This window comes from Chinchilla lanigera, unplaced genomic scaffold (genome assembly GCF_000276665.1).
Source record: "Chinchilla lanigera isolate Chin_1 unplaced genomic scaffold, ChiLan1.0 scaffold00035, whole genome shotgun sequence".
In the NCBI taxonomy this organism is placed as follows: Eukaryota; Metazoa; Chordata; class Mammalia; order Rodentia; family Chinchillidae; genus Chinchilla; species Chinchilla lanigera.
The window spans coordinates 12,331,881-12,353,948 of NW_004955436.1; the positions used below are offsets into that span (position 1 = coordinate 12,331,881).

A 22,068-nucleotide genomic window follows, 5' to 3' on the forward strand; every position below is an offset into this window, starting at 1 on the left:
GCAGAGCTGTGGTTAGAGGCACGTGCCACCTTGCCTGTTTGTTGAGAGGTTTTTGATTCCTGATTCAGTCTGCTCATTTGTTGTAAATCTGTTCAGACTTGCTATTTCTTCATGACTCAGTCTTGCAGATTGTGTCTTTACAGGAATTGTAGTAATGGATTTCCCCTTTGTTGGCACGTAGGATTCATTTTAGTTTCTTACGATTCTTTTATTTTCTGTAGTATCAGTTGTACTACTCTTTCTGGTTTTATCAATTTAAATCTTCTTGCTTTTGTCTTAGCATAGTTAAAGGCTTTGATTACCTTTCAGGAAAACCAACTCCCCATTTTCTGGACTATTTTCTATTGTTCTGTATTTTCTATTCTTAACCTTTAATTTTTATTGTTTCCTTCCTTTTGAAATTTTTTGTTTGGCTTGTTGTTCTCTTTTTATTTATTTATTTTTGGGGGTGGGGGGTCTTTTTGAGACAGGGTTTCATTATGTAGTTTAGGCTGGCCTCAAAATCACGGCAATCCTCCTGCCTCAGCCTCCAGACTGCTAGGATTACAGGTGTGCGCCCCCACACCCAGCACTTCTTTTCTGTTACTTGAGTGAGAAATTTCAGTTGTTTATTTGAAATCCTTCTTCTTTGTGAGTTCAGGCACTTATTGTTATAAACTTCCTTCTTTGTGTAACTTTTGCTGCCACCGTGAGTTTTGCTATATTGTGTTTTCACTTTCATTTGTCTTGTTTTGGAATGTTTTTACATTTCCCTTTTGATTTCTTCTTTACCTCACTGGTTGTTCAAAATTGTGTTAATTTCCACACATGTGTAAATTCCCCAGTCGTCCTTCTGATATACAGATTTCTAGTTTCATTGGCCTGTAGTTAGAGAAGATACCTGCAGGATTCCAGTCATGGGTTCTCTTTTATTTTTTGTTGGTACATGTCTGCAGTACCCATTACTTGGATTGCATTCCTCGTGCGGGGTTGGCCCACGTACACAGCACATCTTCATTCTTTTTCCTCCCCTCCCCCCATCTTTTGGTCCCCTTCCTTTGGCAGAAGAGCTACTTCCTGAAGTTTCTGAAGACCTGTTGAACATGTGGTCTCTCCCGGAGCACTTTCTACGTGCCTGTGAGGAGGTGTGTGGAGGGGTGGTAGAATGTCCTGTATATGTCTCTTGGGTCTCTTTGTTCTGTAATGTTATTCAAAGCTACTGCTTGTTGTTGTTTTGGGGTTTTGTTGCTGTTGATCTACACCCCCATTCTCCTTTTCTATTTTTTATTTTGAGACTAAGTTGCTAAGTTGCCCGGGTTGGGCTTGACTTCGTAGTCTTCCTGCGGCAGCCTCCGGTATGCCGGGATGACAGCTCTGCCCCGCCGCACCCAGCAAGTCTGTCTTTCTTCCTTGACTTTCTGTCTGGTTCTTTTCTCCATTATGGAAAGAGGAAGGAATACTGAGGTCTCCTGCTAGTCTTGTGTTGCTGTTTTCTCTTCCAGTCTGTGATCGTTTTATGCATTCAGGGGCTCTGATTTGAGATGCATACATGTGACATATTTATAATTGTTACAGCTTCCTGGCAGATTATACAATGTGCTTCTTGATCTGTTGTGAGAGTTTCTGATTTAAAGTCTGTTTTATTCTCACATCAGTGTAGCCACCCCTGCTTTCTTTTGGATGCCGTTTGACAGAACCTCTCCTTCCCTTGCTGCCTTCTCAGCCTCTCTGTCCTTAAGTTTCAACAGAATCTCTGTTGCTAGTGGATATTTGGATGTTGTTTTGTTTTTGTGTTTGTTTATTGTTTTCTGAGAGAGGGTCTCACCTTGTAGCCCAGGCTGACTGTGAACTCTCCACAACCCTCCTCCCTCAGCCTCCCTGCACGAATGTGCACCATTTTTCCTGGCTATTGGATGTTGTTCTGTAATCCATTCAGTCACACTCTCTGTCCTTTTCTGGGTATTTTAATCCCTTTATAATTAATGTTATTATTAATATGAAACAATTGCTTATTGCCTTTTGTTTGATTTGGTTTACAGTTCTTTTGTTCCTTTTCTATACCTCTCTTGCTATCTTTCTTTTCTGTGTGTGTGTGTTTGTTTGGAAATAGGGTCTTGCCAATTCAGGCTGGCCTTGAATTTACTATGTAGTCCAAATTGGTCTTACATGCCTGGTGATCCTCCTGCCTCAGCCTCCCAACTGCTGGGATTACAGGCATGTGCCACCGTGTTTGGCAGTGAGTATTCTTGGTTGGCAGTTTAAAAATTTTGTCTTTCAGCACTCTGAATATATTATTCCATTCCTTTCTTGTTTGCAAAGTTTCTGGTAAAAAAATCTGCTTCCTTGGTGTGGTGGCATAGGCCTGTAATACCAACACTTGGGAGGCTTAGGCAGGAAGATTGCTATGAGTTCAAGGCCAGCCTGGACTACATGGGGAGACCCTGTTTGAAAAACAACAGTGTGATGGTACATGCCTATAATCCCAGCACTTGGGAGGCTGAGGCAGGAGGATCAGTTGCAAGTTCGAGACCAGCCTGGGCTACAAAGTGAGCTCAAGGCCAGTCTAAACTGCATAGCGAAACCTTGTCTCAAAAAAAAAAAAAAGAAAAGAAAAGAAAAAGAAAAGAAAAGAAAACAACAACAAAAACAAAGCATTATTTTCTGGAAGTAAATTGTGCATGTAGTCAACATTTTAGAACAACATATTAAAGGGTATATAGTACAGACCAACAAAACCTCATTCCTATCTTCTTGCTTTTCCCGTATGAAGTGTCATTCTTCCTGGTTTCCTGGGTGTCTCTCCAGAGTGTTCTGTGCCATTGTAATTGAGATCTCTGAGCTCTGGGGGAAGCCGGCAGGAGAGGAGGCTGTCTGCACAATGCTCGTCTTGGCCCGGCTCAGGTGCAGGTGACCGGAAGTGAAGCCTCCAGGTCTGCAGGTGCATCCGGTCCCACGGTCCCCAGGCGATGTCAGTGCTCACGGCGCGGGCAGCCTGGCATATTTTATTCTCTGCCCCGTGGCTTTGGGCAGTTAGAACTTGAGTTTCCCACCCATGTTTCCAGGAAATAAAAACAAAGACTGACTTTATAGTTCTGTTCCTCATATGACTTGTTCACCCATCTTTTCATTACATAAGTGGCTTAGATCTCATTTTTAAACAGACACACAGGGGTTTAGGAACAGAACTGTAAAAGTGCCCACTCAGAGCAGGCCCGCGAGAAGGGCGGGCCCGTTACAGTCGGGAGCCCGAATAGCTCTGCGGCTTTGGCGGTGGAAATCTGCAGTTGTGACTGGGTAGCAGGTTTGGGCTTGGTTTACAGGAGAGAAGTGAGGGCCGCACCACAGCGGGCAGACAGCGGCTCACCGCACAGGCCAGAGAGGGCCCATTTCGCAGGATACAAGGCTTAGGCCCGGCTTTGGTTTTTTTGTCCTGTTTTGGCTTTGTTTTAACATGGGTGATCTGAGACGTTTTACCAGAAGACATTCTTTCAAACTTGGCCTCCCAGAACAAGGTTTCTGGGCTTTGCCTCATCTGCAAGATGGTGGAGCAGCTCACAGGCCCACTAAGGGACCTGGGGGGCGCCTGGCCTGGAAGAAGAGAAGCCTGGACAACCTGGCGGGCTTGGAGGTGCTGTGAACCCCGCGTGGCTCTGTCCTCCAGGAGGTCAAGCGACTGGGAGAGTGGGTCCTGCAGAGGGGTCCCGTGCACCCCTGGTTCTGGCTGACCTTGGAGGGCCAGGCTAGGACATCGGCTTCTTCTCACCCTTTTACTGACTTTAGCTTTGCTCTCCCAGCTTCAGCTGTTGAACACCCAGAAGGCCAGTTCTATGCGGTTTGCCTTTGAGCAGTAGTCTTTTGTTTCTTTCTTTTTTGTCTTTTTGACAAGGTCTTACTATGCAGTTCAAGCTGGCCTTGAACTCATTTTGCAGCCCAGGCTCATCCCAAACTTACAAGGATCCTCCTGCCTCAGCCTTCCCAGTGCTGGCTTGAAGGTGTGCACCACTACTCCTGGCTGGAGCAGTAGGTCTGAATCCCCTTATCATCTTTTCTGGATATATCGGGCACTGTGAAACGTGAAGTGTGACCAGAGGACAGCTGCCACTTCTATCAGCCGTGGTCAGCATTAATGCAAGAGGCCAGTGTCATCATCTCACTGCCCTGTCGGTGATGGGGTGCCACCAGTGTGGGGTAGAGGCCAGGGAGAGGCCGGATTTGCAGGGGTGGCGAACCTATGGCACGAGTGCCACAACAGGCTGTTTGTTATCATTGAAAGCTCTAAAAGGTTCGCCACCACTGCTATAGAGTGTTCATAGCAGTTATGACATTCTGCAAGAGGCACGGAAAATAAAGATAAGAGCAACCATAGCGTTTGAAAATAATTACGTTGACGTTATTATACCAAGACCATCAAGGTGTATTACCTCTCTAAAACTACATTCAATTTCTCATTTTAGTGTAAAATAACTTAGTAAGTAACTTCTATCAAATTTTAAAATACTAATTTTTAATTTTTTATTTTCTGGCTTTGAACTCACTAAGGAGCCCAGGTTGGCCTAGAACTTGAGGCAGTCCTCTTGCCTCAGGCTCCCAAGTGCTGGGATTACAGGTGTGCACCACCACACTCGACTGAAATATTAAGTTATATAAATAAATTCTCCTCTAAATTTGAATCTGCATGGCTTGAGATATATCTCAGCCCCCAAAAAGGGGAGCTGTGACGTTAGGCGAATTGAGCTTGGGCCTTTAGGTTTTTTTTGAGAGTGAGAGAGGTGAAGGAGAGGGAAAGAGTTTAAAGAGCAGTTTGGAGCTCGGTGTGGTGGTGCACACTGGTAAACCCAGTGTGGGAGGCTGAGGCAAGAGGATCGCTGTAAGTCAGGGCCGGCTTAGGCAACATACTGAGTTCAAGACCAGCCTGGTCTACATAGTGAGACCCTGTCTCAAAAAACAAAAATCTAGCAGGACATGGTGTAATCTCCTGTAATCCCAGCACTCAGGAGGCTATGGCGGGTGGATCACTGCAAGTTCGAGGACAGCCCAGGCTACAAAGTGAGCTCAAGGCTAGCCTGAACTGCATAATGAGACCCTGTCTCAAAAAGACAAACAAACAAGACAATACAAAAGAGCGGTGTGGAGGATCTCCTTTTTATTTTTATACTAGGAACTGAACTCAGGACCTTGTGCTTGCCAGGTAGGCACTTGTGCCACTGAGCTGTATCCCTGGCCCAAGGATTTCCCTTCGTCTAAAGGGTTTTAGACCTGCTGATCTACGTGATGGCAGAGACCGAGGCTGGCCCCTCCACTGTGGCGCAGGACCAGTTTGTCCTGCGGTGTGTGAGACGCCCGGCGGTCTGGCCTTGACTGTGTCTCCCTCTGAACAGATTTTACTTCCAGCGACCCAGGAGCGGGGTGCGTGTGCACAAGGGACACCTAACGAGGCGGGAACGCGCCCCGGCGTGCTCCCGCCCCAGTCCTGCGGAGGAGGCCAGGGCCTTCACCCCTGTGCTGCTGGAGTGTGTGTGTGTGTGTGTGTGTGTGTGTGTGTGTGTGTGTGTACACGTTGTCTAGAGACTGAAGGGATGGATGGTAGCTGCTCAGAAGGACACAGCCCAAGCTGAACAACTTGAGGGACAGAAGCTCCATATCAGAGGGCGGGGCTTGGGGAGGGGCAGATGGACGCACCGTCTGTGCCTCCAGGCTGGCCTGCGGAAGGACAGGCTGGCAGGAGGGTCCGCGGCCCCCACAGCAGAGACAGACCCTTTCCTCGCCCCCCTCATAGGAGAGGGTGCAGGTAATTTCTAGGACACATTGATAAGACGCATACCGAGATTTACTGGGTAGAATTTCAAAGGTAGACACTCAAACATACAGAGTATGGGTCCTCAAGACAGAGGGGCCTGTTTTCTTTTTTTTTAATGTGACTTTTTGCAATATTAAGTGTTTTTTTCCTGACTGAGGACATGAATTATTTATAGATATTATTGACTCAAAAAGAAAAATAAAGGTTATATTAATTTTAAATTAACCCTTGTGAATCAAATCTTGTAACTTTTTTGTTTTGTTTTGTTTTGTTTCTGATACCAGGAATTGAACTCACGACCTCGTGCTTGCCAAGCAAGCGCTGTGCTGCTGAGCGAAATCCCCAGCCCCTAAGCCTCACAGTAATTTTTAAACTTCAGTGTATCTGAATCATCTGGGGTGCTTGTTAAAAATGTAGATTTTTGTTGTCGGGTGTCAGGCACACACCTGAGCACTTGGGAGGCTGAGGCAGGAAGATCGCTTCAAATCTGAGGGCAGCCTGAACTGCATAGCAAGACCCTGTCTCAAAAAACAAAACAAAAAAATGTCGACCCTGTGGATCTCCCTTTCCCGTACCTCCCACCAAAGGGTCCAGTGTCGTGTGTCTGGTATGAGCCTACAGGGTCCCGAAGGAATAAGTTCCCGGATCATACTGGAAGCTGAACAGAGGCTGGAAAGGAAACCAACCCTGTCTCTAGCTGGGAAAACGTTTATTGTTCCAGCTGCAAAGCCTGTGACTTTTTGGCTAACAGTGAATGTCCCTTCTTATTTTAAGCTAAGTAGAATTTGTAACAGGGAAGCTTTCCTTTCAAGTTAGCGGCAATGAGATTTGGGTATGGAAAGTTCCTCGCACGGTACTGTGGCAGAGGAAATAGTAATGCGCTCCGGGAACTCTGCTCTTTCAGGGGTGTTGGGGCCCAGGTTGAAAACAACAGAACCACAAGTGCGAGATAAAGGCCAAACTTTGTGCACAACAAGCTGCAGGAAACTTGGAGAGCAAATGGGAATTGAGCTGAAAACAATCAGCCAGAAGTGGAGCAAACTTTGTAAATGTGACTGTGTGACTTAGCTCAAGCCGTTGTAGGAGTGAAATAAGTTTCGGGTTGCCTGGTCAGCTATGTTGGTTTCTGTGGAACTGGATGACTTACGTAATACTGTAGGCATAGGCCAAATCCTGCCCTTTCTGCTTGATTTTGTAGAGCTGGCTGTATGGTAGCAATTGATCTATGTTGTGAATGGCTTAAAAAAGAATGTCTTGTAAGGACTGAAAATTATATGAATTCACATTTCATGTCTATCAATAAAGTTTTATTAGAACACACAGCCACGCTCATTTGCTTGCATCTATAGGTGATAACGTATAACACATATGCTATCCGGCTCTACAGAAAATGTTTATAGACTTTGATTTAGCACCCTCCTCTCCTAAAAACCGAACTTCCTTGGAGTAGAAGTTACGGGATCAGAATTTCAACTTCTTTCCATCAATCCACACTTCTTAGCTTTCTGTTTTTCTAGAAAACTTTTGTGTTCAGAGTTTTAGTTACTCAAAATGCTTCTGAAGAAGAAAAAACTTTCTAATTTCTCACCCTGTTTTGTTGCAGGAACATGTGGAATTCATTCAAAATACATGAGATCGGTGTATCCCACCAAGACATTCCCAAATCATTACACCATTGTCACGGTGAGTGGTTGGCCCAGTGGGAAGACAGACAGCCCACAGACAGGAAGTGATTGTGTCACACAGACAGGCTTGGGTCACAAGCACAAACAGCACTGGTTCATGGCTTAATTTAGGCCAGGAAGCCTGGGTACTATGAAGCCAGTAAAGGGCGGAGAGGCCTTAACATGAATGAGCGTACTAGGATTAGGTTCCTTGACTTTTGTGAGTGACCAGCGACAAGCCCTGTCATGAGAAATACCTTTAACTTAACAGAGGCTTGCTGGGAATAGTAGGCTATTCATAAGGACAACTTTGGGGTGGAAAATTTTTTCTTAGTATTTTTATGATTATTTGACTTGATAAAGACATCTGTTTCATAAATGAACTCATTCATGAACTAATTTACATCTCAGCCAGATATGGCAGTGCACACTTGTAATCCCAGTCCTTGGGAGGCTGAGGCAGGAGGATGGCCCTGTGTTTGGGGCCAGCCTAGGCTACATAGTAAGTTCAGGGCAAGCCTGGCTAGAATACATAGCAAGACTCTGGCTCAAAAAACTAAAGAGAAAATAAATACATAAATAAATGCTTCTGTCTAACACATTTTTGTACTTGTGGCTAATATAAACAGTGGCCGATCATTACTATAGTATGGAAACTTCAGTAACAGTCAGTTACTAAACATCCACAGTTCATTTATAAAAGCATCAGCAGTACAGACAGTCTGCCTGCATCCCTCTCCGTATCTCGTGACCTTCAGGTCAAGGTCCCGGTGTTTTGTATGGTAGGTGTGCGCCATCCTCACAAATATGGATATGGGTCTCACACTCCTTTAACTTCAGTGTGTGTTTTACCAGCACCGTACTTTATCTTAATCTCTGTTTTGAAATTAACATGTAGGGGCTGTATCCAGAATCCCACGGCATCATTGACAACAACATGTATGATGTGAATCTCAACAAGAATTTCTCACTTTATTCCGATGAGAAGAACAACCCCGACTGGTGGAGCGGGCAACCGGTGAGTGGCCCCATCTGCAGTTTTGACTTCCTCCCAGTGGCTGCCAAGGGCTGGGGTGTGAGGCTGTCTCACCACTATGTAGCATTAAAATTTGAATTTGTTAAGACATTTATGTTTGTTCATCCAAATGGTCTTGTGTGAAACTTGGGTGATATGTTAGAAATGGATCAATCTGACCTGAGCATGCGGTATACACTTGTAATCCCAGCACTTGGAAGGCTGAGGCAGGAGGATCGCTATGACTTCAAGGCCAGTCTGGGCTATACAGCAAAGCCTTGTCTCAGAAGAAACATACCAACAAACAAACCAAAAAGCACACAGAAAAATTATCTGTTAATATTCCCTCAATTCGTTTTGCAATTTATTTTAATTATTTATGCATTTATATACATATGTATGTATGGATTTCTATTTTGAGACGTGGTATATTACCCAGGCTGGCCTCCAACTGTACCTCCTGCCTCAGCCTCCTAGTATTCTGTGATTACAGACATGTACCACGATGTCTGGTTATAATTCTTTTAAATGGAAAGGAAAACTGTATAGGGGCTGGGGATTTAGCTCAGCGGCACAGCACCTGCCTGGCAAGCACAAGGTTGTGAGTTCGGTTCCTGGTACTGGAAAAAAATCCAAAAAAAGAAAAGAAAACTGTATAATTTTACCAGTTTGAAAAAAAATGAATTGGGTTCCTATTGCCTTCCTATGCTTTTTTATTTTGGAGACAGATATTTGAGTAATTATACATTTTAACTGTCACACAGACAAATTGTAATAATTGCAGTAAATTTTAGAGCCAAAATTTTTGTCCTAGGAGGTTGCACTATGACCACGCACACTAATTACCCTACTCTGTTTGGTTAACCTGCTTTCCCTTCTTCCAGATCTGGCTGACAGCCATGTACCAAGGGTTAAAAGCTGCCTCCTTCTTCTGGCCTGGATCAGATGTGGCTATCAATGGTTCCTTTCCTACCGTGTACAAGCCTTACAACGGGTAGGCGAGCACTTTCAGACGCGGCTCGGTCTAGGCAGGAGGGATTAGGTCTTGGTGCTTTCGTTTTGCGAGACAGCGTCTCGCATGCAGTCCAGGCAGGCCTTGAACTGGTGGCGATCCTCCTGCCTCAGCATCCCGAGCGCTGGGATCACAGGTATGCGCCACCACACCCCGCTGCGTTTTTCTGGTTTCCCTAGCACTGGTCACCGTGTCGCACACTAGCATTTATACATCAGTCCCTTGTGTGCTGCTCGTCTTTCTCTGCTGAGCTGTAATCTTTCCTTTGCTCACTGGTGATTCTGTTTCAAACAAACCTGAGTGTTTAGCAGTCGATGCTGAAGGCACATAAACGCAGCGTAGATCGCACGGGAAAACAGGCCACCGCCTTTTCTGCAGGCTGAGCGCCCTGAGTGCGAGAGCACGGAGGAACCAAAGCCATGCACTGCGCGTGCGCGGCAGCAGCACCCGCCTCAGCCCTCTGTGGGCCGAGCCCTGAGACCGCGTGGTGTCTGGAGACCGCCTGGCTGCCTGGGGAGACGCAGCATGGACTCAGTTTCCACTTGATTGCCTCATAAACATGATCTTACCCTTCTTTTCAGCTCCGTCCCCTACGAGGAGAGGATCACCACACTCTTGAAGTGGCTGGACCTGCCCAAAGCGGAGAGGTAACACCCGCAGCTCCAGGGGCAGAGGTCGGGTGTAGCGGGACACGGGTGGGAAAGAAATGCAGTTATGGATTGCCTTGACAGTTTGTTTATTTATTTATTATTTTTGTGGTGCTTGGGGTCGAACCCAGGGCCTTGTGTCTGCAAGGAAAGAGCTCTACCACGGAGCCACATCCCCCTGGGCCCATGACAGTTTTTGAAAAACAACTTGGCATTGCGTTTTTCTTTCTTGAGCTGGGATCTCAAGGCTGACCGGAACTCCCTGTGTAGCCCAGGGTGGCCTCAAACTCTCAGCAATCCTCCTGCTCAGGCTCCCCAGGTGTAGGGTTACAGGTATGTGCTACCCGCTACCACACCCGGCTGGGACTGCCTCTTAGGTGGCACTTTTCAAGAGTTATTCCTGAGAGCTCTTTGCTCTTGAGAAGGCAGTTGACACTATTAACCTCGGAGACAGAGCGAGTGCGGGAGAGGAGAGGCCCATATCCCTGGGTGAAGTGAGGACCGGCTGCAGAAATGACAGGGTGCTGGAGGAAGTTCCGGGTAGTACATCAGAACCCAGAAACACACAGAGTGGGGGCGCACGGCCCAGAGTGTGTGTACTGGCTTAGCAGGAGGTCAGAGCTTTCTGGAAACCTATAGCACAGGTGCACAGACAGGTAGGATCTGCCAGGGCATGGTGGGTATCCCCGAGTGAGGCACAGGGCGCTCTTCATCCTGCTGGGCCAGGTTTCAGCAACAGGAGGGGAGGAGGGTCCGTGCTGTGCCTCCCCTAGCCTGGCTGTCTGTGTTTCCACCCCCAGACCCAACTTCTACACCATCTACGTGGAGGAGCCTGACTCGGCAGGCCACAGCTATGGACCCGTCAGCGCTGGCGTAAGTTTAAGAAAACGGGAAAGCAGTTAGCTAAGACTACTGAGCACAAAGGTATCTGATGAGTACGTGATTGCTCAAAATAATTAGTCTGAAGAGTATCTTTTCACCTGTGAAAGAGTTAAAATTCTCTAAAGGTCTTAGCATAGCTTGATTCCTTTGATTAAACACTTACTTGATAAACACTTACTGAACATTCTGATGTGGTGCTGTTGGTTCATACACTGAAAATATCAGCGCTAAATACTTCATGGAGCTGGGTGTGGTGGCGCATACTTGTAATCCCAGTGATCAGGAGGCTAAGACAGAAGGATCACCAGGAGCTTAAGGGTACTCTGGGCTGCATAGTAAGTTCAAGGTCAGCCTGAATTACATGGTGAGACCCTGTCTCAATAAGTACATATGTACATTCACATATACATATGTGTATATGTGTTGCATGTGCCAACTCACCGTGCCAATGGCTCATTTCAAGCAAAGTTGCCAGCCAGTCATTGTGGTGTATGAACTGTGTACTCATACAATGGTTACATTGCTAAGTTCCTTATAATTTGATTTAATATGTTATTGCTACACACAAGGTTATTTCCCTCCCAGGCCCCTGTTATTGTGGGAGTGAGATTAAATACTTCTTTCTTCATTAGCGAGTTTTTTTGTTGTTGTTCTGTTCTTGTTTTTATTTTTTCCTTCTCTCTTTCCCTCTGGTCTTCTTCACCAGTTTTGCAAAGTTTGCATAATCTTCCTTTGTCCTCCAGCCTTGCTTCTAAACTCTTCTTCTTCTCCTTCTCTATCTTTTCCCCTTAACCCATTTTAAATTTGCTCCCAAGTGTAAAATCACTACACTGAGGGCATATTTACTATACACAATTTTCTGGTTTGCTTTAGATTTTCTTATATAACCACAAATACAGTTCACGTGGTTACAGGTATCAAACTAATAGCTACCACAGTTCATCATTTCCTAGGCTGTGTTTGATGCTACTTGTTATTCTTGATTGTACTACTTTAACCATAATTGTTCCAATCACTTGTTCTTCCTGGAGTGACAAGACTGAGATTGCCTAAGAGTCCTGAAAAATAATATAAACCAGTCACAAAGAACCAAGTGCTGGGCCAAATAGGAAGCAACTTCTCATCCCCAATAAACTGGAGAGGTGTGATCTTGCAACAGACTCAAAACCCAAAAGCCAGTTACTCCTGAAAGACACCTCTGATAGTCATTTCCTAAGAATTCTAAAGACTGGCAATGAAGCTAACTGTCAGAAGCAATTTACAAGCATCAACCCAGGAATTAAACTAAGAAAATTAGAACGTGAGAAGACATTTAAGCGAGATGCAGCCCCAGGCTTCCAGCTCACCAAAGGCAAACCTAAGGGGCGATGAGGTGGAGCAGCTCAAAAGCAACCTACCTGAACTCTCTGAAGTGGTAATAGCAAAAATAACAAAGATGAATGTGGTTAGAAGAAATCAAATCAGAAATAATTTCTCAGAAAACTATAGAGCTGGTGACTATAATGAAAGATACAGTTAGTAACTCAAGAGCAGATACTGATAAAAAAAAAAATAGAGGAGCTTCAGAAAATGCTGGAAACCATAAATTCCCAACATAAGAAAGAAATGGAATCTATGAAACAGATTCAAATATATCCAGGGGATTAAAAATTCCATAAAGGGGCCAGAGATCTAGCTCAGTGGCATAAACACCTGCCTAGGAAGCACAAGGTCCTGAGTGTGATTCCTGGTACCCCCCCCCAAAAAAAAATTCCATAGAAAGTATACACAGCAGAATGAGCCAATGTGAGTGAGGACAGAATATGAGATGTAAAAGACAGGACTGGGGTTAGTGATCATGAAAAGACAGATTTCTTTAAAAATACCAAGGGACCACAAAAAATCTAGCAGCTGCTAGATGATGCAAAGAATAACATAAGATTGATCAGAGTCAATGAAAAAGTAGGAGACTGTGCAAATGACATAAAAAATTTGTTCACAGAAGTAATGACAGAAAACCTCCCAACCAGGAAAAGAGAATTTGACATATAAATAAGTGAGGCATGTAGAATTCCAAACAGCCATGATTAAAAATATCTATACAAGGCATATAATAGTTAAGATTTCAGGAATTCAATAGAAGAACAAAATATTAAAAGGTGTTAGAGAAAAGAAATAAATCACCTATAAAGGAAAGCCCATCTGAATCACAGTGGACTTCTCAACACAAACCTTCAAGTCAGGAGAACTTGGAGTGAAGTATTTTAAGCCTTAAAAGAAACCAACCTCCACCCCAGATTAATCTACCGACAAAACTATCTTTCAAAATTGGTGGTGAAGTGAGATACTTCTATGACAACATCTGAAGAAATTCATAACTTCCAAACCAGCACTCTAAAATGTTCTGAAGGACATTCTAGAAAGAGATAACAAGAACTACACCTCCATGAACCCCAACAGAAGGAATCTACCAGGCAAGGCAAGCTATTAAACAGAACCAAAAACAGTAAAATAAAATGACAAGGCAAGTTAATATATACCAGTTATAGCCATCAATGTTAATCACCTCAGTTCACCAATCAAAAGACACAGACTGGCAGAATGGATCAAGAAGCAAGAGCCAACAATATGCAGCATATGAGAAACATTTAATTCAAAAAGAAATTCAAAGACTGAAAGTCAAAGGATGGAAAACAGTACTCCATGGGATGGGAACCCTGAAAAAAGCAGGGGTAGATGTTCTGTTTGCAGAAAAGTGGATTTTAAATCAAGACCGATTAAGAGAGACAAAGAAGGTCACTACATCCTTGTAAAGGGAACAATCCAAGAGGAAGAGGTAACAATGATAAATATGTATACAACAAATAGCAGTACACCCAGTGATATAAAACAAATATTAATAAACATGAAAAATTAAATAGCCACTAATAAAATCATAATGGGGGACTTTAATGCCTCACTGTCATAAATAGATCAACCGACAAAAAGTCAAGAAAAATATGTCAGAACTGAACCAAACTTTTGAACAAATGGCCTTAGTAGATATCTACAGTGTTCCAGCCCACAACATGGGAATACACATTCTCCTCAGCTTCACATGAAAAATTCTCCAAAATAAACCACATACTAGCTCATAGAACATGCTTAAGTAAATGCAAAGGAATTGAAATTATCCCAAGCATATTATCATATGGTAGTGCAATGAAATTGGAAACCAATGGCAAAAGAAACCACAAGAAGTAAGTTCATAAACACATGGAAATTGAATAATACCTTACTGAATAAACAATGGGCCACAGGTCAAATTAAAGAAGTTAGACAGTTTCTACAATTAAATGGTATCGCCAGTACAGCAGATCCAAACTTGTGGGATTCAGTGAAAGCAGACCTACGAGGGAAATTGATAGTGATGAATTCCATATCAGAAAAAGAGCAAGTTCAAATGAACAACCTAATATTGAACCTCAAGCTTCTGGAAGAAGAAGAGCAAGTGAAGCCCAAAGATCATACAAGGGAGGAAATTACAAAAATCAGAGCATAAATTACTGCAGCAGAGACTAAGAATACAAAGGACACATGAATTGGAGAGTTGGGTCTTTGCAAGATTAGTCAACCTTATTTTAAAAAGGACAGAAAACACTCAAACTCACACAGTTAGGAATAAAATGGGTAAAATCACAACAGATCCTACAGAAATCCAGAAGATTATCAATACCTACTTTGAGAACCTATATTCTTTATTTTTTCTTTCTCTTTTTGTATGGGGAATTGAACTCAGGACCTTGCACTTACTGGGCAGGTGCTGTGCCACTGAGCTATATCCCTGGTGAGAACCTATATTCTGTTTTTTGTTTGTTTGTTTGTCATTTTGAGACAGTGTCTTGCTAGTAGTTCAGGCTGACCTTAAGGTCACTTTGTAGCCCAGGCTGGTCCTGAACTCGCAACTGATCCTCCTGCCTCAACCTCCTGAGTGCTGAGATTACAGGCATGTGCACCACACCTGGCTCCTATATTCTAATAGATGGAAAAAAATCTGTCCAAGAAATGGACAGATTTCCAAATACATATGAATTACCAAAGCTGAATCAAGAAAATATAAAAATTCTCAATGAAGTTGAAGATGTAATTAAAAACCTACTACCAAAGAAAAGCCCTCAATGTTAATCACCTCAGCTCCTGAGGGATTCACTGCTGAATTCTACAAGAAATTTAGAGATGATCTAATGCCACTAATGTTTGAACTCTTTCATGAAATTGAAAGGGAAGCAGTACTCCCAAGTTCATTCCTGGAAGCAAGCATTACCTGATACCAAAATCAGAGAAAGATCCAACCAAAAAAAAGAACTATAGGTCAATCTCCCTAGTGAACATAGACACAAAAATCTTCAATAAGATGCTGGCAAACATAATGCAGCAAATTATCAAGAAGATTTTACCCCATGACCATGTAGGATTCATCCCATTTCTAGGTAAATGGATGCACCTTGAGACCATACTCTTAAGTGAAAGAAATCAGACACACATGTGTAAATACCACATTGTTTCTGTGGTGTGAGGGACCGAAAGTGTAAATCAGGACCAAATGTATCTTAGATATTGGGAAATGGGAAGAAAATGTTCAAGGGAGAAGAGGAACTAAGGAGGGGGAGGGGAAAGGGAAGAAGGGCCAAGAATGAAAAGAGAATAAGAGGAGAAAATGGGAACAAAGCTTTGTAAATAAGGAGGGGAAGAGGAGCTGAAGGAAATGGGAACCAAAGAAGATGGATCATGCACAGGTACAAATCCCCATGATGAACGTGATCGTTATGCATATGTAAAATTTACCAGTGAAAGAAAGTTCTCTAAGTTACAAAATAAACAACACAAATACAAAAAAAGGCAATCACTGTTCCAACAGTATTAGGAGACATTAAACACTTTTCCTAACCTATTACCTTTACACTTGTCCATTCATCAGTGAAATTTACTTACCCTTTAAGTCCGTGCAATGTGCTACATGATAAAGTCTAGACAAATTTAAAAGCTCAAAGAATATAAACAACAAAATAAACATGGTCCCTAATCCACTATTTAGAAACAAGTACTGTGCCCAGCACTCTGGCTTCTTTCCTTTCTGTTCTCTGCGCACATGTGCTCGCTAAGAAGTGCTAAATACATGCAGTCCACAAGCAGCCTCTGCAGGGCGTGGTCGCTCAGGGCTCTTGGCTTCCTGCCTCTTGCTCATGGTTAGCATCCCTTGTGAGCCCTTCCCTGAGCCTTTTCTTTGCAGAGTGTTCTGGAAGGGCAGAAGAGTGTGCGGCCCAAAGTGCAGAGTGCGTGCCGGGTTTTATTATTCCCGGAATGTAGGCTGTAAATCAGCCCTGTGATGCATATCACTGTCCGTCCTCTTCACTTGCACTCCAAGTCCTCACTTAGAACAAACGCCCAGAGTACAATTTCTGGGTTACAACATACACTCCTTTTAACTCTGCGGCTCTCCACTGTCCCATGAGACACTCCCGCCTTTTGCCTGATCAGATGATGGCATGGCTGATGACAACGATGCGCGGCCTTCTTGACTCCGCCCTCTGCAGGTGATCCAAGCCCTGCAGCTTGTGGACCAGGCCTTCGGGATGCTGATGGAGGGTCTGGTGCAGCGGGACCTGCACAACTGCGTCAACATGATCCTGGTGGCTGACCACGGTACACTGCATTTTAAAGTCATTCTGTTTGTTTTTCTTTTTCTTTTTTGGTCTTTTTGGGACAGGGTTTCACTGTGCAGTTCAGGCTGGCCTTGAGCTCACTTTGTGACCCAGGCTGGCCTCGAACTCTCGACCGCCCTCCTTCTTCAGCCTCCCGAGTACTGAGGTTACAGGTGTGCGCCACCAAGACAGAGTCTCACTGTGTAGTCCAGGGTGGCCTCTAACTTGAAGCAGCACTCCTGTCTCAGCCTCCCAGAGTGCTGAGATTACAAGTGTGTGCAAGCGTGCCCGGCTTTGCTCCATTAGTGGTTTTTTTTTTCTTTTTTCTTTTTCTTTTTTTGAGATAGGTCTTGGTATATGGTTCAGACTGGTCTTGAAATTACTCTGTAGCTCAGGCTGGCCTCAAACTCAGCCATCCTCCTGCCTCAGCCTCCCGAGTGCTAGGATTGCAGGCATGTGCCACCATGCCCAGCTTAGTTTTTGGTCTTTTGAGATAAGGTCTTGCTATGTAGTTCAGGGTGGCCTGGAATTTATTGTGTAGTCCAGGTTACCCTCAAACTGGCTGAGATCTTCCTATTTCAGGCTCCAAATGCTGGGATTAGAGGCTGCATCACCACACCCAGCTCTGTCCCCATTTTTTTAAAATTAAAAGGAACTGGGGACTGGGCATTTACCTCAGCAGCACAGCACCTGCCTGGCAAGTGCTAGGTCATGGGTTCGATTCTTGGTACCAGAAAACAAAACAAAACAAAACAAAAAAATTATTGGGGCTGAGGATTTAGCTCAGTGGCACAGCACCTGCCTGGCAAGCGCAAGGTTGTGAATTTGATTCCCAGTACTGGAAAAAAAAATAACAAAAATAAATAAATTAATTAAATTAAATTAAAAGGAACCTTTTAATGCACATTTCATTCCAAGAAACTGTCAGGCTATCTTGTGTCTCATGGTAAACCACCCTACGCTGTAGGGTGTATTTTTCTTTATTATTTTTTCCTAATTTTACTTGGCCCTAATTTCCTCTAGACAGCCTGGTTTTTTTCCTACCTTTAATAAAAGTGAAGTCTTGCCACCATTAAAAAAGAAACTGTTACAAATAAATTTACACTCAGCCTGAGGAATCTGCACATAAAAAAAAATTTAACTGGCTGAGATCTTCAGCCAGTTAAAAAAATTAACACCTCATTTTAGAGTACACCCTGCTTAGTAAATTTGTTCAACATGTACTTAAAAGTAAATGAGTATTTTTGAATCCTTATTCTCTTAATGTATATCTGATAAGAGTACATGCTATTTGCAGCACTTGGCAGGCTGAAGCAGTGAGTTCGAGGCCAGCCCAAGTTACATAGTGAGACCCTGTCTAAGAAAAGTACATGCTATTCTGTTTTCAGTATGTATCAATTGTCTTATATGCAAATACCTACCCCAATTTTTTTCTTATTTGAGACAAGATCTTGCTATGCAGTGGCCTTGAACTCACCATGCAGCCTAGGCTGGCCCCACACTCTCAGTGATCCTCCTGCCTCAGCCTGCCGAGTGCTGGTGTGCGCCACCACGCCCGGCCCTTCTTCCTGTTTCTGCATGACCGTCTTTTTCCATTCAGGAATGGACCAGACCTACTGTGACAAGGTGGAGTACATGTCGGATTATTTTCCCCAGATCAACTTCTACATGTATCAGGGACCCGCCCCCCGCTTCCGGGCTCGGAATATACCTCAGGACTTTTACAGCTGTGAGTAGGAGACCCCGTTGAAGGGGGAAGGGGGAACGTTAACTACCAAGCCTATCCCTGATTTGGGGGATGCACAGGACTACCAGGCCCTCCTCTGACTTCCTGCGAAGACCACAGAAACAAGCACTATTCCCAGTTTCAGTACAGTCCGTGCATATAGTCTAGGGCAATGCAGTTTTCAGTACTGTTGGGTTAGATCTACTCTTTTTGGTACTGAGAATCAAAACCCAGAGCCTCAGACGTGCTAGGCCAGTGCTCTACTACAGACCTGGTAGAGCAGAAGAGTGTGCCACTGAGGGTCACAACCCTTTTAATTTATGTATTTATTTTGAGATCAGGTCTTGTTAAATTGCCCAGGCTGGTCTCGAACTTGCAGTCCTCCTGCCTCAGCCTCCTGAGTAGCTGGGATGAGAGGCATGTGCCACAACACCTGATATCTTTTACTCTATTCTGTTAAGGATTTTTTTTTTTTCCTGGTACCGGGAGTCGAACTCAGGACCTTGTGCTTGGCAGGCAGGCGCTTATGCCGCTGAGCTATTTCCCCGGCCCTCTTTTACTATATTCTGAAACGCTAAAGTACTTCATTGTTTGCAGTAACTTTTGTTTCATTTTACCGGGTCATATAAAGTGTTATGAAATTCACCTCCATCGTCCCCAGTGTTTGCAGTTGTCAAGTCGCTCTTGTAACGTGATTTCTTTCTTTTTCTTCTGAACAGTTAATTCTGAAGAAATTGTTAGGAACCTCAGCGTAAGTATTTCGTGGTCCTTGAATTATCCGGTTAGCACAATGACCGTACTGTGGATGCCGAGGAAGGTCGTTGTGTGATCCGGAGTCAGGGCCGCTTGTCGCTCTTTGGGAAGCCCCCCGTCACCGTGCACAGTGGGTTTCCTCCTGGTTGCTTTCATTTTGGGTTTCACCGCCTGGGGAAAGCGGCTTGGGAACAAAGGTGCGGACTCCTTTCCCTCGCAGACTGAGTCCCTGGTTGTGCTGGCGAGTGTCAAGGTGCACCACAGCCAGTCGCAGAGCCTCACAGGCCCTTAAACAGATCACAGAAAGAATCTCTTTCCCCTCAGTGTCATTACAGCTGCTTTTAGGGAGGACAGTAGGTGGGGTCTTCATACTGAGCTACACGCCCAGCCTTTTATTTATTTATTTTTAGTTGGGGGCGGGGGAACTGAGAAAAGGTCTTGCCTGTAGTTCAGGCTGGCCTTGAGCTCACTATACAGCCCAGGCTGGCCTCGAGCAGGCGGCGATCCTCCTGCCTCAGCCTCCGATTGCTGGGAGGACAGGGAGGACAGGCGTGTGCCACCACCCTCACCCTTACAATGGCTTTTGATTTGTCCCCACACCCTGGCTTGCGAGTCAGGGCTAGGAACATGCCCCGTAGCTGGAAGTTGCACTCTTCGGAGTGCACGTCCCCACTGCCGGAGGGGCCTGGCTCCCTCGGGCCGGGCTTTGTGGTGCTGCGGTTGGACTGCGGCCCTTGCCCGGCCTAGCCGTGCACGGACAATGGGTCCCCAGCCCGGGGCAGCGACCGGTGTCATCGGGAGGGCGTGGCCGCTCGGAGTTCAGGGGGAAGCGGAGCGTGCGCGTTTGAGTGACAGCGCGAAGCTGGGCGGCAGACGCGGCGGAGAAACCCCGGGAGGAAGCGGCTGCCCGGGCGCGCGGCTCTGTCGCCCCCTGGCGGCCGAGCGCCCCACGCCGGCGTCGCTGTGCCCCGGCTCCCGCGGTGGCCGCAGGCCTCTGACGCTCCTCGTGCTGGGAGGGCTGGACACCCCGACCCGGAGATCCCTTCCCGCGGCTCGGCACACGCAGTCCGCGCTGGGCCCCCGGAGCGCTCCGCGGCGAGGCAGCCCAGGTTCCCCGCGGCGCTGAGTCGCGCTCGGAGGGACAGCCGGGCAGGAGCCGGCCACCCCAGCTCCACACCTCAGAGAGGACCGCCAACGTTGGGCTCCTTTAGTTCTGTGTTTTGAGACAGGGCCTCTCCGTGTAGTCCAGGCTGGCCTTGAACTCACTCTGGAACCCAGCCTGACCTCGAATTCATGGCGATCCTCCTGCCTCAGCCTCCCGAGATGTGATCAAAATTACAGCTCAACTTTTTCTTCATCTCCGTTCTCAAATGCACATAATAACCTCGCATTTCTTAAGCCCTTGGCTGCACCCGGTTTCCTCTGGTTCTGCTTCAGCTGCACCCCAGGGAAGAGAGCACTGTCCCGGGGCTCCTTCGTTCCCTTCCCCTGGGGGAGCTGCAGGCGCAGCCCCGCGGTTTAGAAGGCTGTAAGGCAAAAGGAAGAGCAGAAAAGTCAGAAGCCAAAACCCTGTGGAAACGCGCAAGAGAAAAGGCGGCGGCGCCCTTTCTCTCTCTGTCCTCTCCCGGCCCCCATCGCCTACCTTACATGTTTCCGTGAGTGGTGCCGCCTGGTTCCCACTTCACCTAATATGCAGGGAGTGTGAAGGACTGGAGACCTGTGTTGCTGATGCAGATGCGATAGTACGCTTTTGAGAAAGAGATGAGAAACGGGAGGAGCAGAAAGCTCACCTCGTCGCGTTACCTGTTTATTTTCCCGGGGCTTCTCAGAGAGGTCAGGAGAGAGAGTCTCTTCCTAGGTCTGCCTCTGTAGCCTCGTTTTTCTTTTCCACGAGTAGATACCGATGTGATTAGCATTTTACAGCACTAACACGCGCTGTGTTTACAGCACTAGTTATTACAGAAACAAAATTGTGTAAAACTTTAGGCAGATGTGGTGGCGCGCGCCTGTAATCCTAGCATTTGGGAGGCTGAGGCAGGGGGATCGCCATGAGTTCGAGGCCAGGCTGGGCTCCAGAGTGAGTTCAAGGCCAGCCTGGACTACACAGCGAGACCCTGTCTCAGAAAAGCCCCCTCACAATTTTTTAAAACTGTAATTGGTGATGAACCCATGAATTTTTCAAATAGGAAGATGGTTTCAAAAGCTGTTGATTTGAAAACTAAACCAATAATTACTTAAAAGATAAACGGAAACAGTTGGGGAGGGGGTTTTTGGTCAACTAAGCTGATTTTTAAATTTTTTTTTTACCATATCCATTAATATGTTATATGCTTTTCATATATAATTTAAACTCAAAGTTGTGTTTGCATTCTAACTCTAGACATACCTATTTTCTGCCGAGGAAAGGGGAGGTTTACAGTGGCTTCAGATGTATATCCAGGAATAAACCAGCGAACACCTAGTCAGGATTTAAATAAAATTTTATTTCCAACCTAATTATTGTTCCAACAGTCAGAGTAATATAATTAGAGAATCTGGGCGTGTGGGTAATACGTTTAATATTCGTGTTTTATTAGCCCAGCTGAAATCCCCTTACTTTAAAAAGCGCAGAGTAAACTGCCCCGAGATGAAGTCTTGAATCCGTTCGCGTCTTTTGCGTCTCACCGGCGAACCTCTCACCCTCTGTTCAGTGCCGAAGACCCGACCAGCACTTCAAGCCCTACCTGGCCCCGGACCTGCCGAAGCGTCTGCACTACGCCAGGAACGTGCGCATCGACCTCGCGCAGCTGCTGGTGGAGCGGCAGTGGCTGGCCGCCAGGTGGGTGCAGGCCTCGGCCTGCCTTTCCGTGCAGGGGCGGCTCACCTGCGGCGCCTGGGGCTTCCCGCTCCGGAGCTCGGCGTGGAACCGCTCCTCTTCCGAGGTGGCGCGAGAG

The 22,068-nt window shown here is 45.6% G+C and overlaps 1 protein-coding gene across 2 annotated transcripts in view; it reads left to right on the forward strand.

Moving 5' to 3' along the window:
* Enpp3 (ectonucleotide pyrophosphatase/phosphodiesterase 3) overlaps window positions 1-22,068 on the forward strand; it is a 74,043-nt gene that overhangs the window by 21,108 nt on the left and 30,867 nt on the right. For both annotated transcript variants that reach the window (XM_005389205.2, XM_005389206.2), the window contains 9 exons: window positions 7,380-7,459; window positions 8,339-8,458; window positions 9,340-9,449; window positions 10,049-10,114; window positions 10,915-10,987; window positions 16,549-16,657; window positions 18,257-18,385; window positions 19,102-19,133; window positions 21,826-21,953. In XM_005389205.2, coding sequence (XP_005389262.1) covers window positions 7,380-7,459; window positions 8,339-8,458; window positions 9,340-9,449; window positions 10,049-10,114; window positions 10,915-10,987; window positions 16,549-16,657; window positions 18,257-18,385; window positions 19,102-19,133; window positions 21,826-21,953 — 847 coding nt within the window. The remainder of the gene's footprint in view (window positions 1-7,379; window positions 7,460-8,338; window positions 8,459-9,339; window positions 9,450-10,048; window positions 10,115-10,914; window positions 10,988-16,548; window positions 16,658-18,256; window positions 18,386-19,101; window positions 19,134-21,825; window positions 21,954-22,068) is intronic.